The 26393-nt window shown below is 39.2% G+C and overlaps 1 protein-coding gene across 5 annotated transcripts in view; it reads right to left on the bottom strand.

Annotated features, from left to right (window-relative positions):
* Positions 1-26393, bottom strand: part of LOC126334930 (insulin receptor substrate 1) — a 211636-nt gene that overhangs the window by 51406 nt on the left and 133837 nt on the right. For all 5 annotated transcript variants that reach the window (XM_049997664.1, XM_049997666.1, XM_049997667.1 and 2 more), the window contains 3 exons: positions 12187-12311; positions 12022-12097; positions 1320-1472 (listed from right to left, as the gene is read on the bottom strand). In XM_049997664.1, the coding sequence (XP_049853621.1) occupies positions 1320-1472; positions 12022-12097; positions 12187-12311 (354 nt within the window). The remainder of the gene's footprint in view (positions 1-1319; positions 1473-12021; positions 12098-12186; positions 12312-26393) is intronic.

The following is a 26393-nucleotide window of genomic DNA, read 5'->3' as shown; positions in this document are numbered from 1 at the left end:
TGAAGGCCAAAAGCATCTGTTAGTGTTTCATAGTTTTATAGAATAAGGCGTGTTTAGCAAAGAATTTCATAATTTGTTTTAAGACTATGATATTATTTTGACAGAGAGTATACTTGGTAATGGCTGACCAAATCAGATTAGTTGTTATATGAAATCAATTTGTTGGTTTACATACACAAATCAGATTAGTTGTTATATGAAATCGATTTGTTGGTTTACATACAGTCATCATCTTTGGTGAGCAAAAACAAACTACACAACAACTGGTGGGAAAAACTTGCTCCATATGGAAACTGAATATGGAAAACAACTTTAGTTTCTATCAGACATGCTGTTAGTCTTAGTTTTTTTGCAAACGGAAGACTCATTCCAGAGCCTTGAGTATTTATTTCACACTTCAGAGCAAGATCTGACAACCAACCTTATATTCTTTTCTACGCAGTCTTTTGTTGGTATTCTACTAAATGTAGCAGAGTGTCTTGTTTTATTGCCGTTCTTGCACTGCTTGCTTCATATATCCAACAAGCAGCCATCAGCCTGGTGCAACGATTACAACTTAACACAATTCAGTGCTTGGCAGATTGTTCATTGAACCACCTTCAGGCTATGTCTCTATTATTCCACTCTCAAACAGCAGGCAGTAAAAACATTTACGTCTTTCCATGTGAACTCTGATTTGTCTTATTTTATTACAATGATCATTTCTATCTATCTAGGTTGGCATCAACAAAAATATTTTTACGTTTAGTGGAAAAGTTAGTTATACAAGGCTTTGTTTTAATTATTGCGCCCCAGACTGCGTATCACATATGTGACGCTCTGTCCACCAGTTTGCAGTAACACAAACCGAGCTGCTCTGCTTTGAACTCTTTCAATGTCCTTCCTTAATCCTATCTGGTAAAGATCTCAAAACACATAGCAATACTCTAGAAGACTATTGACATTTTTCACTCAAGACAGATACCTTGTCTAAATCATTCTGAAATTGCTTTTAATCTTCTGATGGCTTTGCCACATGGTAAATGACAGGATCATCTGTAAACAATCTAAGAGGGCTGCCCACACTGTCTCCTAAATCATTTATACCTATATAAACACTTCCGTGGTTAGTGCTAGATACCATTCCTGTTTTACTCAATGACTTTCTGTCAATTACTGTGAACTGTGACCTTTCTGACACAAAATCATGAATCCAGTAAAACCAAATTCCAGTTGAAGTTTTGTTATAAAACACAAACCAACAGCTGTTAAAATGAAGCAATCAAATGAAGGGATGACTCCTCAAAACCCTTTACAGGACTTCACACCCTTGTACTTACGACTATGTGAGCTGTCCATATCAACATAACCATCATCTGTGGCAGGGCGTCCCATAGGTACATATGGATCATCAGCCACACTGCTGCCACGGCTGTGCATGCGGCTGTATGTGCCTGCACTGGCAGCTCTTGGAGTTGTCTCGTTTCCCCCACCTGGAAGAAAAAGTTATAGATGTAAGCAACAATGAAGTAATGCCAAATACATCCAATACATTCAGATATTTTTGCATAATAAGTACTTCTTATATCAAATAGTACCACAAAAGTAATGTTTCTCCATACACAGAATGAGCTATCACGAGTAGTATCACTGAATGATGTGGAGCAGTATGGATGTCCTGATCCCTTTTTTCTATCATGTCACTTCACATCACACATACGGTAGGATGTTCCATAAAATTTCAGGCAAATTGCCAGATGTTAGTAGCCTGCTGCCACAATATTTCATCACGGAGTCATCTTGTCATCTTCAGGTGTGTACTGGGGCAATAAAATGGTGCTCCCCCCCCCCCCCCCCCTCCCCCACCCATTTAAAAACATGCCAGTGTAGTATGTGTGAAGTACCCAGTTGTTGCAGTGCGTGTGTTAAAAGAGTGCATGAGCTTTTGCTGCAAGCCTGTGCACAGCTGAGAGTGTCATCCATGGTGAAAACTCACTTCATTTATGTCAGATCAATGATATTCACATACTAAAATTGCAGAACTATGCTAGCTATGCAGAACACAAAGTGTTTCTGTGACAGTATTCCATGCACAATTCAACTGGAAACCACTTTATGATGGATAAGAGCCTCAGTCATTTGTATTTCTAGTGATTCATTGATAATGAATTTTCAGAACTTGCAAGTATGGACTACAATTTTTGATGTATTGTATTTCTTCGAATGATAAGTGAAATACAGTATTCTGTGATAGCGAATATTCTGGCTGGAGGAAGAGAGGGAGGAGATAAGTGTTTAATGTCCTGTCAACAACAAGGTCATTAAATCTGGAGCATAAGGTCAGATGAAGGAAAGCACCTGTGCCCTTTTGAAGGAAACACTCTGGAATTAGCCTTAAGCAATTTAGGGAAATCGCAGAAAAACCACATAAGGATGACTGGACGCGGGTTTGAACCATTGCCCTCCCAAACGCAAGTCCAGTGTGCTAACCACTGCGCTGACCCAGTCAGTCTGGCTGGAGGAGCCAAGCATGTCAATGGTGTACGTTCTTCTAAACAGTGCATGCTGTTTGCCATATATACGAGTTGCCAGACTCGCATGGAATCTTATAAACGCCTGCCCTGCGCAACTCTACGTCGTCTTTGTCTGATCCCAGAAGCCCCGGGACTTTTGTTGGAAGAAGAAAGATCACTTTAACCTGATATTTTCGAAGTACTCTGCCTACACTATGTGATCAAAAGTATCCGGACACCTGGCTGAAAATGACTTAGAAGTTCATGGCGCCCTCCATCGGTAACGCTGTAATTCAATATGGTGCTGGCCCACCCTTAGCCGTGATGACAACTCCCACTCTTGCAGGCATACGTTCAATCAGGTGCTGGAAGGTTTCTTGGGGAATGGCAACCCATTCTTCACGGAATGTTGCACTGAAGACAGGTATTGATGTCAGTTGGTGAGGCCTGGCACAAAGTCGGCATTCCAAAACATCCCAAATGTCTTCTATAGGATTCAGGTCAGGGCCCTGTGCAGGACAGTCCATTACTGGGATGTTATTGGCGTGTAACCACTCCGCCACAGGCTCATGAACAGGTGCTCAATCCTGTTGACAGATGTGGTTGCCATCCCCGAACTGCTCTCCAATACAGGGAAGAAAGAAGATGGTTAAAACATCATGTAGGCCTATGCTGTTGTGATAGTGTCACACAAAACGACATGGGGTGCAAGCCCTCTCCATGAAAAACACAACCACGCCATAACACCACCACCTCCAAATTTTACTGTCGGCACAACACATGCTGGCAGATGACATCACCGGGCATTCGCCATACCCACACCTTGCCATCAGACCGCCACATTGTGTACCATGATTTGTCAGTCCACACAATGTTTCCCCACTGTTCAATCATCCAATGTTTACACTCGTTACACCAAGTAAAGCGTCGTTTGGCATTTACCGGTGTGATGTACGGCTTATGAGCAGCTGCTCAACCATGAAATCCAAGTTTTCTCAACTCCCACTTAACTGTTGTAGGACTTTCAGTGGATTCTAATGCAGTTTGTAATTCCTGTGTGATGGTGTGGATAGATGTCTGCCTATTACACATTACAACCCTCTTCAACTGTTGACAGTCTCTGTCAGTCAACAGACAAGGTCGCCTGTATCCTTTTGTGCTGTACGTGTCCCTTCACATTTCCACTTCACTATCACATCAGAAACAGTGGACCTAGGGATGTTTAGAAGTGTGGAAATCTAACGTACACACGTGTGACACAAGTGACACCCAATCACCTGATCATGCTCAAAGTCCTTGAGTTCCACCGAGCGCCCCATTCTCCTCTCTTACGATGTCTAATGACTACTGAGGCTGCTGATATGGCATACGTGGCAGTAGGTGGCAGCACAATGCACCTAATATTAAACACGTATGTTTTTGGGAGTGTCCAGATACTTTTGATCACACAGTGTATTTTCATGGAAATATTTATAATGCAAGGCAGGTAGGCTCTCATCTTGAAGGCCTCAGCCCCATTCTTGTTCTGCTGTTTATATGTCTGTAGAGCTCTCCAAATCTATCGAGATAAATATCCATTTTGCCAGAAACCAGTTGGATGTGTTCTAATTCTGCTTCCAGGTTTTTGGCATCTAAGGTGAAATGGACTCAGTGGATCAAAGTCTACATAATGCCAATTGTTTGTGTCAGATGGTGGCAAATAACTGCCTTTAAATACAGGTCTGTATGAGTGAGCTTCCAAAATACGGAATGTCCATGTGTACTATTGCTTGTCTGTCACATTAAAACAGCAAGTAACTGTCTTTCTGCATCCCTATAGCAAATTTTATGTTTATATGTATGGAGTTCAGATGTTCCAGCAACTCTCAGAGACTGTCCAAACCATTAGGACAAGTTATAAAAACATCGTCAATGTATTGCCAAAATACTGTTATTTCTTAAACTGCTTAGTCAAGTGTTTGTTTCTTAAAATCTTCCATGAAAGGGTTGGTCATCAAGGAAAGTAAATGACTTCTATGGCAACACTGTCAGATTATTCATAAATCTGTTGTTAAATAGTGAGGAGAGAGTGCTCAAACAATGCTGTTATGTCAGTCCCAAACGTGTTGCTGATAAGATGATTCCACCAGAGGCACATTTGTAAAAATGGGAGACAACATCAAAACTGAAAAATAACTCACTGTTTTTCTGCATAACTGCCAATGAGCACCAATGACGACTTGCAGAGCCAATGAGCAAGGCGCACGTTACACCTGCAGCACCAGCCAACCACGTCGATTCAGTGTAGTAATCCATGTGGTTTTATAACTCGCAACCTATCGAGTCAGCAGCAGTTCATCGAGTGCTCAGCAGAGTTCATCACCAGCAGAGCCAAAAGTTTGGACTACCTTGACAACAAGCAGTTTATCTTTGGCAGGTGGGAGTCTGTCTTCACCAGTTCTCGGCCAGAGCACATGAGGTACCAGGCCAGAGTTCACATTAGCAACAGTCAGACAAGAGCTGCCACTGGCCACGAATCTGCAGCCCACAAGTAAACGCCTATGAGGACAGGGACTATCACAGCTTGAGCAGCAACATGGTACTCATTTTGTCTCTGGATGGTTGTTTACTTCTGGATGTGACTGTTTAGTTACGGAACTTAGTTCTCAGCCTGGGGCGATTCATTGATGTTATATCTGAAATGAATGTACATTTATGTGAGTGTTGGAATTAAACCAATGTTCATGTACCCTTTCTAATTATTTGTTTGTTGTGGTGCTGCTGAATGTATATAACAGGTAGACAACAGGAAGTCGAAGTTCCATTGTTTTTCTCATCACATGGTTAGTAGGATCCTTATTGATCTTGCAATATGTTGAATTCATATAATAAAATATTGATATTATTAACATAAGCCTCCTGTGGCACAAGAACAGTGGCATTTCCTTTATCCACTTTGAGTACTATGATTCAACAAGCCCATACCACCTCACATACTGATAACCTGCAAATAAAATTGGAATACCTCCAAACTGTGTTCCTTGAAAATGGGTAATCATCTCAGCAGATACTGAGAGCACTACAGAAATACAAATTGCAGAACAAGGAAGAGGCTGAGGCTTTCAACACAAGCGCATCTACTATATTGCAAATGTTTCCACAAAAATAGACAGAGTACTTCAAAAACACAAAGTTAAAGTGATTTTTCGTCCTCCACCAAAAATTCTGGTACTTCTGGGATCGGCCAATGACGACTTAAGTCTGCACAAGGCAGGTGTTTATAAGATTATGACTGAGTCTGTCAAATTATATATTGGGGAAACAATGTGCACTGTTTAGGAGGGCACTGCAGAACACCAGTGACACAAGTTATCTCCTCCAAGCTAGCAAATTTGCTATTGCAAAACACTGTACATCTACTAGTCATTCAACAAAGTGCAGTTGAACAAAAATTGTGGTCTTACTTCAAACTTCTGAATATCAATTATCAATGAATCAATAGAAATAGGACTTGCAATTTAATGGGACTTAAACCTGGGACCTTTGCCTATCGTGGGCAAGTGCTCTACCAACTGACATCTGGCAGTTTACCCACAGTTTTACAGCACAGTCTATAATCAAGGAAAGATTTAAATTTCAGAAATGGTGAGATGGTTTGTTGAACAAGGCTATGGGCAAAGCCCATCACTACAATTTTGCAACTGAACTAGTACTCAATGTCACTGAATGTTTAACTTAACACTGAAAAATCCTGGGTACTATGAGAAAAGATACACACTCGCTCACTATAAAGCAGTTAGAGTGATGAATGTGGAATACATGATATTAAGCTATGGCAGAGACTGCTAGCTTAGGTGCTGGCAAGGACAATAAAATACTGGCAAACTTTATATTTATAATCATCCAAAGCAAGTTGTCAGCCTTTGCACTATTTGAAATTTTATCACGGTCTGACAATATTTGTGCAGCTTACTTTCCAGATAGTACTTCATTATATATTTTGTTTGCTATTCCATGTAATCAAATGCTTTAATTATACTTCACGTGGTTTTCATAAAATTCTTTTTGAACATCAAGAAATACAGCATCCACCTGATTGTTTGAAGATGGTCAGAATCTGGCCCTTATGTGTGTACTGCAACCAGAACAGCGACAGACGGTTCAGATGACATTAGAATACACCAGTTTTGACGTTTGAGTAATGCAGTATTGCACTGGACGAGATTCTGTGAATTGCTTCATATTATACTTGCTGATAACTTTAAATGGGCTGTTTAGTATCTGCACAGGTGTGACACATTGCCAAACGACACTGTCAGCACAAGGTACTGTATGTGGCGATGGTGGCTCGACAACAACCAGGAAACTGAACAGTGCAGGAGTAAATGAAAACTTGCTGTGCGAGTAAATCTATGGGGAAGCAGGAAGTCCAAAACAACACAGACAGAGACAGGGATCAACACAACACATGGCAGGTGGTGGCAGCTAACAGCTGGGTGCACAGAAATAGCATGATGCGCAAGGCGAGGTCTGCAGTGGTTGAAGTCAGTGTTAGAACTGCCCAGTTCAGCTTACTGGCACTGGCAGGTCAACATTTCCATCAGCAGGTTTGCCCATACCGCTTGATGGGTGGCACCTATCCCCCCTCCATGGCAGCATTCCACACTATTCCACCGCATTAACCATGCTAGCTTACTTTGCTCCATCATGATTTGCTAATGGTGAAAATAAAGGCATTTTTACAATTGCCTTGATATCTTTGGTTGGCAACAATATCTGTAACAACAAATCACTACAACTGTTAAACCATTTTCACAAAAGAGTTTCACTAAATGATATTACAAAAAAAAAAAGTTAAAAAAAAAATATGGGTGGGAAAGGACTCTCCATGCTACATAACTTGGTGGGTGAGGTGTGGAGGCATAGAAGCACAGATATGTCATGATAAAAACTGTGTGTTACTGGGAGCTCCAACGTTAGGCGGGTGATGGAGCCCCTTAGGGAAATAGTGGAAAGGTCGGGGAAGAAGGCCAGTGTTCACTCTGTCTGCTTGCCGGCGGGTCTCATCTGAGATGTGGAGGAGGCCCTACCGGCGGCGATAGAAGGCACTGGGTGCACCTGACTGCAAATTGTTGCTCATGTCGGCACCAATGACTCCTGCCGTCTGGGTTCAGAGGTCATCCTCAGTTCGTACAGGCGGTTGGCGCAATTGGTGAAGGCGGAAAGCCTCGCTCGCGGGGTGGAATCAGAGCTAACTATTTGTAGTATCATTCCCAGAACCGATAGGGGTCCTCTGGTTTGGAGCTGAGTGGAAGGCTTAAATCAGAGGCTCAGATGATTCTGCGGAGAGCTGGGGCGCAAATTTCTCACAACCTCCGCTATTGGGTGGAGAAATGTAGGGTCCCACTGAATAGGTCAGGCGTGCACTACATGCTGGAAGCGGCTACAAGGGCAGCGGAGTACGTGTGGAGTGCACATGGGGGTTTTTTAGGTTAGAGAATTCCCTCCCTAGCCCGACAAGACGCCTCCTGAGACGCGGCAAGGTAGGAGTAGGCAAAATGCAACAGGGAATAACAATATTAATGTGCTAACAGTAAACTGCAGGAGCAATTATAGAAAGGTCCCAGAACTGCTCTCATTAATAAACAGTCACAACGCCAATGTAGTACTAGGGACTGAAATTGGCTGAAACCAGACGTAAACAGTAATGAAATCCTAAACTCAGATTGGAATATATACCGCAGAGACAGGCTGGACAGTGAAGGGGGAGGCATAAGATAAGAAGTGCAACAGTATCGAAGGAAATTCAGGGAGATCCGAATTGTGAAATGATTTGGGTGAAGGTCACAGTTGAAGCAGGCTCAGACATGGTAATTGGATGTGTCTATAGGCCTCCGGGCTCAGCAGCTGTTGTGGCTGAGCACCTGAACAATAATTAGGAAAATATTTCGAGTAGATTTCCCCACCATGTTGTAGTCCTCGGTGGAGATTTTAATTTGCCATATATAGACTGGGAGACTCAAACGTTCATAAACGGTGGCAGGGAAAAAGAATCCAGTGACATTTTTTTTAAGTGCTTAATCTGAAAACTACCTTGAGCAGTTAAACACAGAACTGACTCGTGGCGATAACATATTAGACCTTCTGGTGACAAACAGACCCAAACTGTTTGAAACAGTTAACACAGAACAGGGAATCACCGATCATAAAGCAGTTACTGCATCGATGATTTCAGCTGTAAATACAAATATTAAAAAAGGTAGGAAGATTTTTGTATTTAGCAAAAGTGACAAAAAGCAGATTTCAGAGTACTTGATGGCTCAACACAAAAGTTTTGTCTCGAGTACAGATAGTGTTGAGGATCAGTGGATAAAGTTCAAAACCATCGTACAACATGTGTTAGATGAGTATGTGCCAAGCAAGATCGTAAGAGATGGAAAAGAGCCACCGTGGTACAACAACCGAGTCAGAAAACTGCTGCGGAAGCAAAGGGAACTTCACAGCAAACATAAACATAGCCAAAGCCTTGCAGACAAACAAAAATTACGCAAACCGAAATGTAGTGTGAGGAGGGCTATGCGAGAGGCGTTCAATAAATTCGAAAGTAAAGGTCTATGTACTGACTTGGCAGAAAATCCTAAGAAATTTTGGTCCTATGTCAAAGTGGTAGGTGGATCAAAACAAAATGTCCAGACACTCTGTGACCAAAATGGTACTGAAACAGAGGATGACAGACTAAAGGCCGAAATACTAAATGTCTTCTTCCAAAGCTGTTTCACAGAGGAAGACTGCACTGTAGTTCCTTCTCTAGATTGTCGCACAGATGAAAAAATGGTAGATATTGAAATAGACGACAGAGGGATAGAGAAACAATTAAAATCGCTCAAAAGAGGAAAGGCCGCTGGACCTGATGGGATACCAGTTCGATTTTACACAGAGTACACGAAGGAACTTGCCCCCCTTCTTGCCGTGGTGTACCGTAGGTCTCTAGAAGAGCGAAGCGTTCCAAAGGATTCGAAAAGGGCACAGGTCATCCCCATTTTCAAGAAGGGACATCGCACAGATGTGAAGAACTATAGACCTATATCTCTAACGTCGATCAGTTGTATTATGTTCGAGTATAATGACTTTTCTGGAGACTGTAAATCTACTCTGTAGGAATCAGCATGGGTTTCGAAAAAGACGGTCGTGTGAAACCCAGCTCGCGCTATTCGTCCATGAGACTCAGAGGGCAATAGACACAGGTTCACAGGTAGATGCCGTGTTTCTTGACTTCCGCAAGGTGTTTGACACAGTTCCCCACAGTCGTTTAATGAACAAAGTAAGAGCATATGGACTATCAGACCAATTGTGTGATTGGATTGAGGAGTTCCTAGATAACAGAACGCAGCATGTCATTCTCAATGGAGAGAAGTCTTCCGAAGTAATTGAATCTCAATGTAGACAAGTGTAATGTGCTGTAAATACATAGAAAGATAGATCCCTTAACATTTAGCTGCAAAATAGCAGGTCAGCAACTGGAAGCAGTTAATTCCATAAATTATCTGGGAGTACGCATTAGGAGTGATTTAAAATGGAATGATCATATAAAGTTGATCGTCGGTAAACCAGATGCCAGACTGAGATTCATTGGAAGAATCCTAAGGAAATGCAATCCGACAACAAAGGAAGTAGGTTACAGTACGCTTGTTCGGCCACTGCTTGAATACTGCTCAACAGTGTGGGATCCGTACCAGATAGGGTTGATAGAAGAGATAGAGAAGATCCAACGGAGAGCAGCGCGTTTCGTTACAGGATCATTTAGTAATCGCGAAAGTGTTATGGAGATGATAGATAAACTCCAGTGGAAGACTCTGCAGGAGAGACGCTCAGTAGCTCGGTTCGGGCTTTTGTTAAAGTTTCGAGAACATATCTTCACCGAAGAGTCAAGCAGTATATTGCTCCCTCCTACGTGTATCTCGCGAAGAGACCATGAGGATAAAATCAGAGAGATTAGAGCCCACACAGAAGCATACCGACAATCCTTCTTTCCACAAACAATACGAGACTGGAATAGAAGGGAGAACCGATAGAGGTACTCAGGGTACCCTCCGCCACACACCGTCAGGTGGCTTGCGGAGTATGGATGTAGATGTAGATGTAGATGTAGATATACCAACCAACTGCAGTCAGTCAGCTGTAGCATACGCTTGAGTTCATTTCATACTGTGTAGAGTGAGTTCACGACTGGTTTTAAGGTTCTGCGCGGTGGTATTTCAAGGCAATCTGATCAGTATGAGTGTTAAAAGCAAATCCCACTCAGTATACACTAGAAGGCGATAGAAATGGTGTTTCATGTGATCAGTACTTTAGACAGGAGTCGGAAGTGGCATCCATGTATGATCAAAAGTGTCTCCCAGTGTCGGCAAGTGCCAAGAACAAACAGCTGAGGAGTGCGATACTGGATTGAGAACTGTTCAACTGATTGTGAATGAAGCCAATGCATCTGCTGAAGAAAACAGATCACCTATTTTTAAGTCACTGGTAAGCACCAAAATCTAAATTTTTGCAAACATTTCATGAGTATTATAAAAATTGTCTGAGGATGGTCAAACGTCACTGCTGGTCTAGGATGAGTCAGTAAATGTGCATGTTTCACTAAGTTTCTTTTCTTCTTATTTTTAAAGTTTATTTTCCAAGACATCACAAGATGAACATATTTTCTGAATTCAAATGGGAAACACACATGAATGCTCAGCGGTTTTTGCCAATTATTAATCACTGTATTTTCTTGCACTGATCAACAGAAAAGACAAACAATTCAAATCTATCTTTTATTGTTGTCACTGTTCACCCTATTACCACACATTGTTATTTTTCTATGCTACACATTTTATGCTGCCCCATTTTTTAAAGGCACACAGTTTGATTACATGGCCTTAAATCACTGTGCTTGTCACCTTTCCTGTATGCATATGTAACATTTAGCTGACTGCTGAATGGAGCACAGCTAACACACAGTTTAGCTACATTGCAACAGATGGCTCCCCCATCGGTACTAACTGCTGGCTGCGCAAAATCCCCAGACAGCTGCCAAGTTATGTGGCATGTCACTCTAGTACTTTTTGGTACCAATTCACTGCTGTGAACATGACCACACATTTAGTCTGGTTTCATACTTGTGAAACAGTCACTTAGGTGCCAGCAATATACCCAAATGAAATATTTAAGGCTATCAGCCCTCTGCAATTCAAGAACTATTCCTTCGGGTTTAATTGTGACTGCTCTCCAGTTAGTTATGAGACAAAATTGCTGCCCAGTTCTTATCTTCACAAGAAGCAATGTATCAGGACTGTCGATAGGCATATATAAAAATACATGACACTACTTGCGCTTTTGGAGCTGATAGCTCCTTCCTATCTAGTCTGTCTCTCATAAATTTACACATTCATTTAATTTTGTTAATACTTCTATTCAATTACTTTTGGGATGTCTAGTGTATAAAGAAAGATGACATGGAAATTCCAGTCAATTTTAAAGATTATCCATTTATACAGTTAGACCGCCATACCTGGACTCATTGTCATATAGCCTGGATTATCCAGAGGAGAGGAGCTACATGGACTATAGACATCCATGTATGAACCCTGAAACAGAGAAAATCATTTTTCATGGTCAATGATTTGTAATTTTTACTTGTAGAACTGTACCTGAGCTATACACCACTATACACAACCTGTGATGGAGACCCCGATTTGAATCCACTGCTGCTAAGGTTGGGTGATATCTTGCGACTGCTGGAGCTCCCTCCTTGAATGGGTAGCGACAGAGAGGGCACAGTTCTGCTGTATCCAGTGCTGCCTGTAGCAGTAGATAGCATGTTTTAGTATTAAATATTATCATTTCCTTACTTTTATGAGTTAAAATCAAAACTCACACAGAAATTTTTTTTTAAAAATGGGTTCTCCAAAGATATACTCATGGGTCAAAACCAAATACTGGAAGATTTTGAATGTTTTCTTTAAGTCTTCAGGTTTCCAGTATACGAAGTAGTGCTAGTTAACTTTATAGTGGCTTACACTCTGAGACAGCTATATTCAATTACATTTTATAGGTTTACAAAATTGCACTTGTACACTAGTCAGCATTCATAATGCAAGTTAATAATGAACCAGTCAAAACTGAGTCTAAATCCCACAAAGACACCGCCTCTATCTTTCTTCTCAAGCATTGTAATTTAACTGAAAGACATCTTTAAATAATCATTACAATTAACATTTCTGTGTTCTGTGTGTAGTAATTCCACACCAAGTGGACCACTGCTACGCACCTAACCATCTCCAACCCGAAAGAAATTTTTTAGTAATGGTCATTACAGGATAAGACTTAAATTTTGCAAAATTTGAATATAAGACCCAAAAAATACATGGTTTTATGAGGCTTGCAGCAGTGAGCTGCAAAATGTCATGTGAGCACTATTATAATTTTGAAAAAACTGAAGACAGTTTAAAATTGAAACTTGTTGTTATTGAAAGAAGGTATTTCAATCAGATGCTCAATGTTTACAGGATGGTGAATTTCTTCTTCATCAAAAGATTTTATGTGATTTCCAGTTTGAAATTTCAAATTACCTTGAAGTAATTTTTGTTTAGTGTGAGAGAAGGCTTCACTGTAATAGTTTTCATGATCACATATTAATATTTATGAGCTGCCATATACTTCTTTCTGATTATCCGAAGTTCAGCTGGGTCTGGCATTAGGATATGTATAAGAAACTGATGATTATTTGTTGTTGAAATTTCCTTAAATAAAATTCAATCTCAGGACTTTGTAATACAGTTACTACAGGTAATTTAATATTGAAATGCCATCAACATTATTATTCGCCATTGTGTGATAACCTCAAGAACACAAGAAATTCTTTCATGAACATGTTTCCAAGTGTTACCACCAAAACATAACATCAATACATGTTGACAAGAACAATACATTATGCTTGACAGGTGACAGTCTTTACACTATGAAAAGTGCTGACTCGAAGAGAAAGTAGGCAAAGCGTTACTTCACACTGAAACAATTAAAAAAAGAAGTGAAGCCTGATATTCAAATGTGATCTACAAAATACGTGTGTTAAAATATTTAACTTCACTTTTGTGCAAATGTCTAATTGACAGCTATGTGGCAAATCATCACAGGCATGTTACACTCAGTTGCATTCATCACATAATGCAAAACAGACCTGGATCCTGAGAACCCATGCACACAATACCAATGATTCCTGAGACCATAAGAGCATCAGAGGTAGCCACTATTAAGCACTAAACATTACCAATCAATGTACTTCTCCAAGATTCCTTACGTAACTGCACAACTGATTTTTTTTTTAAATGCCTCACTACATCATTTTCTGACAATAAATAGACCACCTGCCCTGTATCTCCCAAAATCATTTCACCAGAGTCTCCCAGAATTCTGTGGCTTTGCCCTCTCTTTTCCAGTAAATTCAGTTTCCCTAAGAATTCCTGATTTCCCAAGTTTTCCATACAAATCAGTACTCTGGTTTTGTGCTCAAAACTGTTAAAATTCTAAGGCTGTACAGTTCACCATTTTTTCGTTACATGAGGAGACAGTTGAGGAAAACTCGGTCACAACAATTTTTCAGTAATTTTCAGACAAACAAAGTATGTTGTGCACCCTTCATTATTTCTGCAGAGGAGTTACTTGCTATCAATTCCGCTGCTCTACAGCAGTTATTTGTGAGTATTTCAGAAGTTGTTAGTACATAAATATGCCTGTAGATATTTTTCCATTAAATTTGTGCATACTCTGATGTAATATTGCTTAATATTATCACCACCAAGTTTCTTTATTTTTGTTTCATTAGGTAGAAAAGGTGTTTTGTACTGGTATAGGTTTTGTTTGGTTTGGAAATGTTCTGAATTTAAAAAAATAAAAGAATTGCTTGAACACCCTATTGTCAAACATCTGAAAACCATCACTTCAATAAACACCATTATATTAGAAACATATTTATATAATAGTTACATTCTTTAATTTAACTGTTATATACAGCTTTTCCCCAAATTTTATTTATGTATTTATTTATTTTTGCACATAACAGTCTACTTAAAAGATTTTCATTATGGCTAAATTCATTCTCTTTAAAGCTAAAACACTGCTTTTTATGTCATTAGACACTGCTAATATAACCAACTAATGTGTACCCTTTTTAGTTTTCCTCACTAGTCTTGCTGCAAACGGAAAATTCAGAAGCTGCTTCTTTTATCGACCATCTTTGTGGAGCAAATGTGTAACATTAACAACTTCTCATTATTTAAAGGTAGTAAGACTTTTTTTCAGCCTTCTCAGTAGACCATCATAATAAGCATGGTATTGGCTTTGCTAATAATCATAATTTTGTTATATGAATGTAGCTGGCTTATTAGACACACCAAACACAGCAATCTGAGTACAAATTTCACCTTGTATTAGAAATATCTTGCACTTTATTTAGCCTTGTAATTTTTATTCTGAGATTTTATGGCATGTTAAAGGAGAATGGGCAGGGCTTAACAAACTTAGGTTGGCCCTTTTTTCATTCTTTATTGCTACATGAAGTTTTTGAGAAGGATAACATAACACCAATTTCCTTGTGAACCTCATTCTGCAATCATGGGCACAAAATTTTAACCAGTAGACATAAACATTCTGTGAGCTTTTTTAATTCAGCTGCTCTTGTTTTATCAGAAGAATGTCATTCTTTTAAAGACTTTTTTTACAAAATGTTGCAGCAGTGTGCATATGTTTGACAGAAGAATTTTCAAGTGGGTTTGCGTAGTCTTGTCCAGTGGATCTCAGAGCAAACAAAAAATTTTCTAGTACAAATCACCTATTCTTTCTAACGAAGAAAAACAAACAAAAAATGAGGTAACAAAATTTAGTGCTGTGTCTTGAGACACAGCCATACACACAGAGGGCACGACATTCTATAAGTGACCATACACTGAAGTGACAAAGAAACTGATACAGGCACGTGTATTCAAATACAGGAGTATGTAAACAGGCAGAATACGGTGCAGTGGTCAGCAACGCCTATATAAGACAACAAGTGTGTGGTGCAGTTGTTAGATCGGTTACTTCTGCTACAATGGCAGGTTATCAAGATTTAAGTGAGTCTGAAAGTGGTGTTATAGTCAGTGCACAAGAGATGGGATAAAGCATCTCTGAGGTAGTGATGAAGTGGAGATTTTCCGGTACAACCATTTCACAAGTGTACCATGAATATCAGAAATATGGTAAAACATCAAATTTCTGACGTCACTGTGGCTGGAAAAGATACAGCAAGAATGGGACCAACAACGACTGAAGAGAATCGTTCAAAATGACACAAGTGCAACACTTCCACAAATTGCTGCAGATTTCAATGCTGGATCATCAACAAGTGTCAGTGTCCAAACCATTCAATGAAATGTCACTGATATGGGCTTTTGGAGTCGATGAGCAATTTGTGTACCCTTAATGACTGCAAGACAAAAATGCTTGATGCCTCTTCTGAGGCCATCAACACCAACATGTTGTCTGATCGGACGAGTCTCATTTCAAACAGTATTGAGCGGATGGACAGGTACCTCATGAATCCATGGACCTGCACGTCAGCAGGGGACTGTTCACACTAGTGGAGGCTCTGTAATGGTGTGGTGATATGGGACCCCTGATATGTCTAGATACGATGCTGATAATTCCTGCCTGGTCATCTGCACCCATTCATGTGCACTGTGCACTCCAACGGACTTGGGCAATGCCAGCAGCACAAAGCGACACCTCAAATGTCCAGAATTTCTACAGGGTTGTTCTATGAACACTTTTATGAGTTTAAACACTTCCACTGGCCACCAAACTCCCCAGACATGAACAATATTGAGCTTATCTGGGATACCTTGCAACGTGTTGTTCACAAGAGATCTCCGCCCCCCTCGTACTCTTATCGATTTATATACAGCCCTGCAGGTTTCAATGGTGTCAATTCCCTCCAGCACTTCTGCAGACATTAGTCGAGTTACTGCCATGTTATGTTTTGGCACTTCCGCATGCTAGCAGGGGCCCTTCAATGCAGCTATCATACACTGGCTTCATGAACAGACCAGTGTTCGAAGACTGATTAGTCCAAGTGAACATCTAACTACATTGCAATGTATCATCTTCACACTACAGTCAAGTAATGCAAAGGTTATTTAATACATTGTTGCAAATTGTTGCTAACTTGTGTTGCCACGTATTTTTATTTACCTTTTGCCTAACCATATTTGGCCCTGTCACAAATCTGTACAGTTGCTGCATGCAAGCAAGCCACCTCATCACAACAAACCCTTTCAGGAGGAAGAAGTTCTCATTCTGTGATGTACTTATGTTTGAAACTAATATTATTTGGTGAATAAAATATTTAGCAATATGATATCAAAGTATGCACAAATTTGATTTTGTCCATTATAAATGGCTTTGTTTGAAAGCCTATGACTGTAAAAACACTGGGTTTGTTTATAAAAAAAACTTTTCAGCTCTTTTCAGCTACAAGCCACGATATTCTTTTATTCATATTTTACAGGATACATTTCAGGACATGATCCCCAGTTTCGTGTGCGCATTTCTTTGCGCTATGCCATTTTTATGTAATGTTTTTGAGGTTCTATTTTGTTTCATTGATTTTCTGCAATATATAAAAAAAGTGCAATTTTTACTTAATTATCAATTATTATATGTTGTCAGTGGTGAAACTTGTAAGAACTTGCACTCACAGTTTCGTTAGGGACCATTGTGCAGAGTCTCACACATGTTAAACATCACTCACAGCTTTCAGTGCACAGTACGCATTGAGAATAACTTACGCAAACAAACAGTATGGTACAGATCCTCTGCCAGATATGCTTTTGTACGAAAGGTAATTATCTTAATGATATGCATTATGCTTTGTTTACATCTACTTCACAATGGTGCTTATTTCTGTGTGTTACTACTTTTATTTAAGTATACAGGCATCTGCAATCTTTTTGACTGTTTTGTTTCTTGTTGCATGTTTTATTTTCACACCAGGTACACAAAGCATATTAAACCCTACACACACAACAGACACGCTACATGAGCTATGGCAACAAACATACATAACGCAGGACATCCATTTGGAAAAATAGAGCAAAATGACAAAGTACTTCACCGACTAAATAAAGGACATAAAATGGATTTGCTAGAAGAACTGGAGATATATTCACATTATAAAAAATATAAAGATAAAATATTAAATGAAAAACTTGAGACTGAATCAGTAAATTTCTTCAGATGTTTCGATAGTATACTTAAATAAAAATAGTAACACACAGAAATAAGCACAATTGTAAAATCGATATAAGTAAATTATGATCCAAATTGTTAAGATAAATAACCTCTGTACAAAAGCATATCATACTCTGTGGAAGACCTATAATGTTATCTCTGTTGACTACTTGTAGGAACGTCTTTGTAACTGTTTTGTTTATCTAAGATATTTTTGATGTTTAAAGGGTACAGCAAGTTGTGTAAGATGTTTAGTATGTGTGAGACTTTGAGCAAATGGACCATAAGAAAACTGTAAGTACAAATTCTTCTAAATTTCACCACAACCAACTAAATTCACGTGTTTCTTATTTATTGCAGTAAAGTCAACGAAATGAAGCAGACTCTCACACATCGACATCACCACATAGAAACGGCACAAAAAACATACTTGAGAATGGGAATTATTTCTCAAAACACTTCGTGTGAAAAGCACAATAGAAAAAATGATGACTGGTAACAGAAGAATTATTTATTTGTTTACACAGCTGCAAGCTTTCAGAACCATCTGTAATGGATCAAATCAGATACAGCAAAATGTCAAAAGTACTCCACCAACTAAATAAAAGGCATACAATGGATTTTTTAGAAGAAATGAAAATATATACACATTATAGAAATGTGAAAACAAAACACTAAATGAAAAACATGAAAGTGAATTGGTGAACTTCTTCATATGTTACTTAAATAAAAGTAATAACACATAGATATCAGCACCACTGTAAAATAGATGTAACCAAATTATAATCCATGTCCTTAAGATAAATATCTTCTGTACAAAAGCATATCACTGGAGGACCTGTAACATTATCAGTGTCAACTATATATAAAAACATATTTGTAACTGTTTGTTTATGTATGTTATTCTCGATGTGTACTGTGCACTGAAAGTTGTGAGTAATGTTTAACATATGTGAGAGACTGCACAAATGGACCACAAGAAAACTGCAAGTACAAGTTCTTCCAAATTTCACCATATAAAAATCGATAACTAGCCAAAAATTGTGCATTTTTTATATATTCCAGTAAAATCAACAAAATAAGGCAGAACGTCATACCTCGAAAACATTACATAAAAATGGCATAGTGCACACACTGTTGGGTCAAAACTTATGCACTCAGAAATGGCCTAAAAACTGTCACAATCTACTTTTCTTCAACTTTGACCTAATGTAGTATGAAAATGATGAATGACACAGCCTTGAAATTTCACAGTGTGTTGAGAACAAATGTGCACCTGATCAAATTATGTCCCTTGAACTACACGTAGTTTCTATTTCACACAGACTTAAATTTGACCACAACCGTCACAAAACACATAACATATTTTGCAGCCAGTAACTGAACGCCTCCTAAAACTTCAAATTTTTTGCTGTTCGATTTTATTTTACAGTGAACACTTGTGTAAAATATCACTCCAATTGAAAAAGGTCACTGATGTGCAAAAATCCCATTTTGTCTACCTTATAAGTATTATGTCAGATCATCAAATTTCCAACATTTACTCAATTTCTGTTCACTGTTGGCCTGTCCACTTTCATCTCACAGTTTAACAGTTTCTACCTATACCTTCAAATTTAATACGTCATATCTTTCCCTACATTTATTTTTTAGTCTCTTTTTTTTTCTTTGTTGCGTACACTGCATATATGACCATGAACCAAATTTAGTAAACAGATGTATGAATAAGGCTCTGCAATATTTCTGTGCTAACACAAGGTTATGAACCAGTACATAGCATCTTTCATAATCTTTTCTGTAAAGGGTCTGTTCTTGGCTCTTTATAACTCTCTGCACACTCCTTCTTCAAAGTCAAACTGAAGCATACTAATTTTTTTCTTTAAATTATACGGTATTCTATTTTTTGTGCATTCTAATTTTATAACTGCCAAGTAAATGTGGCATGGCAGACGATAGTAGAGATGATCATCTTTAGACACAGAGACTGATGCACTAAGTGTCAGACGTGTTGCCTCACAATATACAAAACAGTGTCAGGGCATACAATCAATTAATTTTTACTGAATATCGATGTGCAAAGCGATAAAAGTGCAGTAACTCCTGCAAAAGTGTACAACAAACTTTCTTAAACTAGTGGAAAATGGTAAGCCATGCAGAGTGAATAACGAATGGTAAATCAGTAATACGCATGCTGATGAGTTGTGTAGCAAAACTGAGATGAATGACTATCCTGAGTGAGAATGATTTTGAGTGATTTTGATGTTCATCATGGCCAATATTGTGTCTGTTAGGTAGCAAAAATTCATGTGAAAACATTTGTTGAAAACAATGCAGAGCTCACTTCATCATGTCATTCGACGTATACTGTTTCTGTATTGTCAGTAAACTGTACAAAGGCATCAATATAATTGATTCAAGAAGTTGAAACTATTTTTTTTTTCCCACAAACATTACTGCTGTGCCATCTGAGAATATCCAAATGGTTCCAGTCTCCAAAACAAGTAGATCACCTTTCTAGTTCACAGACCAAGATCAAAGGTAGGTATTCAGAGTGACACTGGGTGCTCCTGCTGTCAACACTGAGATGCTGCCTGCAAGATCTTCATGCTGGGAGTAACAACCAAATACCTTTCCAGTGCACAATGACGCTATACAGTGTGCATCACCTCCTGGAGGAAAAATAGTAAACAGTAACTGACTTACCATTCAAAACTGCAGTTCAAGTTACATTCTAAATCAGAGGCTCTGTGAGTTTCATTCAAGTTCCATTATAAGAGACATCCGATATTAATGCTGTTAGATTTGAAAATTTTTAACCACTGGGACACTTTGTAGTTATAGTATCTGTAATATAGTTGCATATCTGTGGGTCCGAACTCTCTGTGTTTGTAATCAAACTTCGAGCGTTGTGGCTTCTAAGGTAAGTGGAAGTACGCAGAAAAGTGTGGTAACAGTGCCGTTCTACTGCAGGACGTTATTAACTGTCGACATGCCAATGCTTAGAGAACCAAGCTATGCCAACAGACTTTAGTGTTGGGCACAAGCAGTGGAAGAGAATTACGATGTAAGTGTGTGGTACCTCATGGCAATGAGGTGTCAGTCCACTAAAATCGAAAGCCTCAACCAACAGTAAGGCTGCAGGAATCCACACTTTGTTATGGGACAGCCCGAAGGTGCTGGCCAGGCTGTGGATGCACTGATTCAGTTCACAGTATTTGCCAGTTGGTTTGCAGTGCAATCCACTACAAGTTACTCAATCTAAATAAAAGTGTAGTTCTCTTGCCTGATCTTGGTTTTAATGAAATGAATGCAGATTTTCAAAAAAATAATTAACATACATCTCATGAGGGGAAGGAGTTGGGGAAGCTGGATGTTTTGACCGTGACAGTCATATAGAAGTCAAAATTAGTTCTAAAGACTGGGAACCAGTGGATAAGAGGGGTTGAAGTTATGAAAAAGAGACAGGGGAGCCTCGAAGAATAAAAGGGTGCATGAGTTACATGGATGAAAGCCAGAATGAGATAACAGCCGAACTGTGCAACGTAAAAAAGGAACTTGTCAAAATAGAGGACAATCAATATTCTAAGGAATTAAGAGTATGCCAGCGAAACAAGTAAGATAAACAGAGGATATTGCATGGTGGATTCTGTGAAGTTTTACAGAATCCTGAATTGAAGTAAAACATAATGAGCAAATAATAAAAAATAAATTAAAAGGGAAAAAGACACTGATGAACACCGCTAAATTGGACCCCAGCTGTAACTGGTATGACTGAAATTATACACAACGAACAATACACGTATCGAACAGTATCATCTTTCCTCTTCTCTTATGTGTTGGTGTCTGACTGATGTATACCACACACACACACACACACACACACACACACACACACACACACACACCTTCGTGGTACACGAATGGTTGCCTATTTTCATATTAGTACAGAGTTTTCACATTTCCTATTACACGCTTTTAGATGTTGTTGATGTGTCTTACATAAGGACATATGTCTGGGTTAAGCCTGTTTTCATGTCACAAAGGCAGAGAAGAACCCATTTTTAAACACCTTGTGTTAATATTGATGTTCTTCAGGTAGTTTTTCTGTATTGCAGCCAAACCACATTGTGAGCTTGCATAATGCAACCAACATTTGTCACATTATGTCCTTTGTTTACAAGCTGTTGCACCACTTCCATCATCACTTGCCATGTACCCACTAACGAAGGTGGCTTCGAACTGCAAACTGAGTGCATGAGGTCAGGGTACACTAAAACATTCATTTATGGCAAAGCACTACACTAGATGTAGCACGGCACAATGGGTCAGAAGGTCATGCCTATACCAACAGCATTTTCTACATCTTAACATTTTGGCTCTTTCCCTCTTTTGTGTCATCTCTAAACCAGTCAGTTCCATCTAGTGGCAATGGACGGAAGATAAACAATTTTAGCCGCCCAGGTCAACACAATAAATGAAGGTTAACACTGTGCCAAAGGGTAGAAACAGAGGCAAGCAAGCATAGAAGGAGTCTGATTGCTAATGGTGCGATACCACACCAGCAACCACTGAAGGAGCTCAAGTAGTGCTTCCTTGTTGAGCTGCTTGGGCTACTGCCCGGGCCTCCGCCAGCTGGAATGAGTGAGGGCTTGCTCACAATCACAGCTCTGGAGACTACAGTTATCCCACAATGACGGCTAATACATTAACAGGTTGGTGATATTACTTGCTACTTTCATCTTTCCCAAATCACATAAAGAGAAAACCACTTTGTAACCAAATTGAAGAACAATACACATTATGTTAATACAAAACTTCACAGTCTCGTTGTTTGACCCCTGAACATTTTAAATTCATTTCCTCTGCCTTGAATTAATAATTTTTAGTGCAGTTTCAAAGGTAGTATTAAGTAGCTTGTTTACACTGCTTTTCGCGTGTATTTTTCTCATTCTACAACTGTATTGCACTGTGTTGTTTGACTCCGTTGCCATTTGGCATTGATTCACAGTGTCAACATATGGAGGGTTCGGAGCACAAGTGGCGTAACTCCACCTATGATAGTTTTTAGTAAGAAGTGTGTAAACAATTATTAATGTAAATAATTTATTTTTACTGTTGAACACAGGATAATATGCACTAAATTCTCTCTAAATATATTAACAAAACAGAATACCATACAGGAAATGCATATGAAATCGACTTGTTAAACAAAAACGAAAGGAGTTACTTAGTTTGTGCTCTGAACACTTCCATCAGTCATCCACTGTAACTTCAAGTACATTGTGTAATCACAGGTTCATAGTTTTCCTCACCCGAAATGATCCCGGGAACCTGAGCGTCGAGTAGATGCCTTCACAGGCAAATTCTTGAAGAATGCATGATACACAGAAGGAATAAATTTGAGAAAATCAAGTATATCCTTCTTGTTGTCGGTTGTCACAGTCCACCTGGTCTTGTAATGTCTCTCTTGTGTCACTGATGCAAAGCTTTGGACAGGTCCGCCTACTGTGTTCTCAACAATCCACCTCACGAAATTCTTCACTATGACGGAAACTTGATTTAAACCTCATGGAAAATGGCGCTGCCTGTTCAAATTGCATCTATATGACTTGCAGCCAATTTAACGGATGCCCATCAGTAGCCCTTTCCCTGGTCAATGTGCTGTCTAGTAGCTCCTTTGTTGACTCAAATTCATCTTTCTTCGTTACGCAAACAATGAAAGGCTTTTTATTTTATTTTTAAAATTTTTTTTACACCCTTGGATAATCACCAGCTGAGTAAATATATTGTTTCTTGTGACTGGCTATTCCTTTTTATACCCTTGGGTAATCACCAGCTAAGTAAATATATTGTTTTTTGTGACTGGCTAATTCAATCAGAACACAGTCTGCATCATTAGCCAGGCAGATATGCCCAGGTATCATAAATTTGCGGTTTATTACTTCACTTTCCTGTCTAGGTCTTGCACTAATTTCATCAAGAAAATACACACATTACAATTACGGTTCCATCCTGTACATGAATCAGAATATGCTCTTATTACTTTGTACACCTTTGTGTATTCCTTAAGGTGTTTCACAACACGGGACACATCTTGGGAACCTCGACCTCCTCCTGTTTGATCCCACATGTACATGTATCCATTTCCATCATTAAAAGAATGGCATCCCAGATTACACATATATAAATTTCTCTTACAGTAGGCAACAGACGTCTGCAGTTTTGGAAAGGGCAGTGCCTTTCATAAATCAAACGTAAACACATAGTGGCAATTCATACTGCGTTTCTGTCTTGTTTCATCGACTCTCTTGCTTCATCAGCCTGTGCTAGATGTTCATCCTTCTCGTTTTACAGCCTATGTCTCTTTTGTACATCGTTCTCATTTGCAATCTTCAACTGTAGTTCATCACACATTTTACAAGTATCTTTGGATGGAGGCTTTAAGTGTAGATTAAATTTTGAACTGAAAAATGATGGTAATATTTTGCTTTCACTGGTTCTCTGCCAGTGTTCCTATACCATTTTCTCCCCCCATGAACCATGGACCTTGCTGTTGGTGGGGAGCCGGCCGTTGTGGCCGAGCGGTTCTAGGCGCTTCAGTCTGGAACTGCACGACTGCTACGGTTGCAGCTTTGAATCCTGCCTCGGGCATGGATGTGTGTGATGTCAGGTTAGTTAGGTTTAAGTAGTTCTAAGTTCTAGGGGACTGATGACAGATGCTCAGAGCTATTTGAACCATTTTGATGGTGAGGAGGCTTGCAGGCCTCAGTGATACAGATAACTGTACCATAGGTGCAACCACAACGGGAGGGGGGGTTATCTGTTGAGAGGCCAGACAAACATGTGGTTCCAGGAGAGGGGCAGCAGCCTTTTCAGTAGTTGCAGGGGTAATAGTCTGGATGATTGGCTGATATGGCCTCGTAACACTAACCAAAACGACCTTGCTGTACTGGTACTGCGAACGGCTGAAAGCAAGGGGAAACTACAGTCGTAATTTTTTCCGAGGGCAAGCAGCTTTACTGTATGGTTAAATGATGATGACGTCCTCTTGTATAAAATATTCTGGAGGTAAAACTGTCCCCTACTCGGATCTCCGGGTGGGGACTACTCAAGAGGACATTGTTATCAGAAGAAACAAAACTGGCATTCTACAGATCGTAGTGTGGAATGTCAATACCCTTAATTGAGCAGGTAGGTTAGAAAATCTAAAAAGGGGAATGGATAAGTTAAAGTTAGATATAGTGGGAATTAGTGAAGTTTGGTGGCAGGAGGAACAAGTTTTCTGGTCAGGTGAATACAGGATTATAAATACAAAATCAAATAGAGGTAATGCAGGAGTAGGTTTAGTAACGAATAAAAAAATAGGAATGTGAGTAAGCTACTACAAACAGCATAAGAACACATTATTGTGGCCAAGATTCATACGAAGCCTACGCCAAACACAGTAGTACAAGTTTATATGCCAACTAGCTCCGCAGATGACGAAGAGATTGATGAAATGTATGATGAAATAAAAGAAATTATTCAGATAGGAAGGGAGATGAAATTTAATAGTCATGGGTGCTGGAATTCGATAGTAGGGAAAGGAAGAGAAGGAAACATAGTAGGTGAATATGGAATGGGAGTAAGGAATGAAAGAGGAAGCCACTTGGTAGAATTTTGCACAGAGCATAACTTAATCATAGCTAACACTTCGTTCAAGAATTATGAAAGTAGGTTGTATACATGGAAGAGGCCTGGAGATATTGGAACGTTTCAGATAGATTATATAATGGTAAGACAGAGATTTCGGAACCAGGTTTTAAATTATAAGACATTTCCAGGGGCAGATGTGGACTCTGACCACAACCTATTGGTTATGAATGGTAGATTAAAACTGAAGAAACTGCAAAAAGATGGAAATTTAAGGAAATGGGACCTGGGTAAACTGAAAGAACCAGAGGTTCTAAAGAGTTTCAGGAAGAGCATTAGGAAATGATTGACAAGAATGGGGGAAAGAAATACAGTAGAAGAAGAATGGGTAGCTTTGATGGATGAAATAGTTAATGCAGCAGAGGATCAAGTAGGTAAAAAGACAAGAGTCAGTATAAATCCTTGGGTAAAGGAAGAGATATTGAATTTAATTGATGACAGGAGAAAATATTAAAATGCAGTAAAAGAAGCAGGCAAAAACGAATACAAACATCTCAAAAATGAGATAGACAGGAAGTGCAAAATGGCTAATCAGGGATGGCTAGAGGATAAATGTAAGGATGTAGAGGCGTATATCGCTAGAGGTAAGGTAGATACTGTCTACAGGAAAATTAAAGAGACCTTTGGAGAAAAAAAGAACCATTTGTATGAATATCAAGAGCTCAGATGGAAACCTAGACCTAAGCAAAGAAAGGAAAGATGAAAGGTGGGTCTATACAAGAGCAATGTACTTGAGGACAATGTTATGGAAGATGATGTAGATGACGATGAAATGGGAGATATTATACTGCATGAAGAGTTTGACAGAGTACTGAAAGACCTAAGTTGAAACAAGGCCCCAGGAATAGACAATATTCCATTAGAATTACTGATGGCCTTGGGAGAGCCAGCCCTGACAAAACTCTACCATCTGGTGAGCAAGATGTT

Source organism: Schistocerca gregaria, chromosome 2 (genome assembly GCF_023897955.1).
Source record: "Schistocerca gregaria isolate iqSchGreg1 chromosome 2, iqSchGreg1.2, whole genome shotgun sequence".
NCBI lineage: Eukaryota > Metazoa > Arthropoda > Insecta > Orthoptera > Acrididae > Schistocerca > Schistocerca gregaria.
This window is presented reverse-complemented; position numbering and strand designations above follow the sequence as displayed.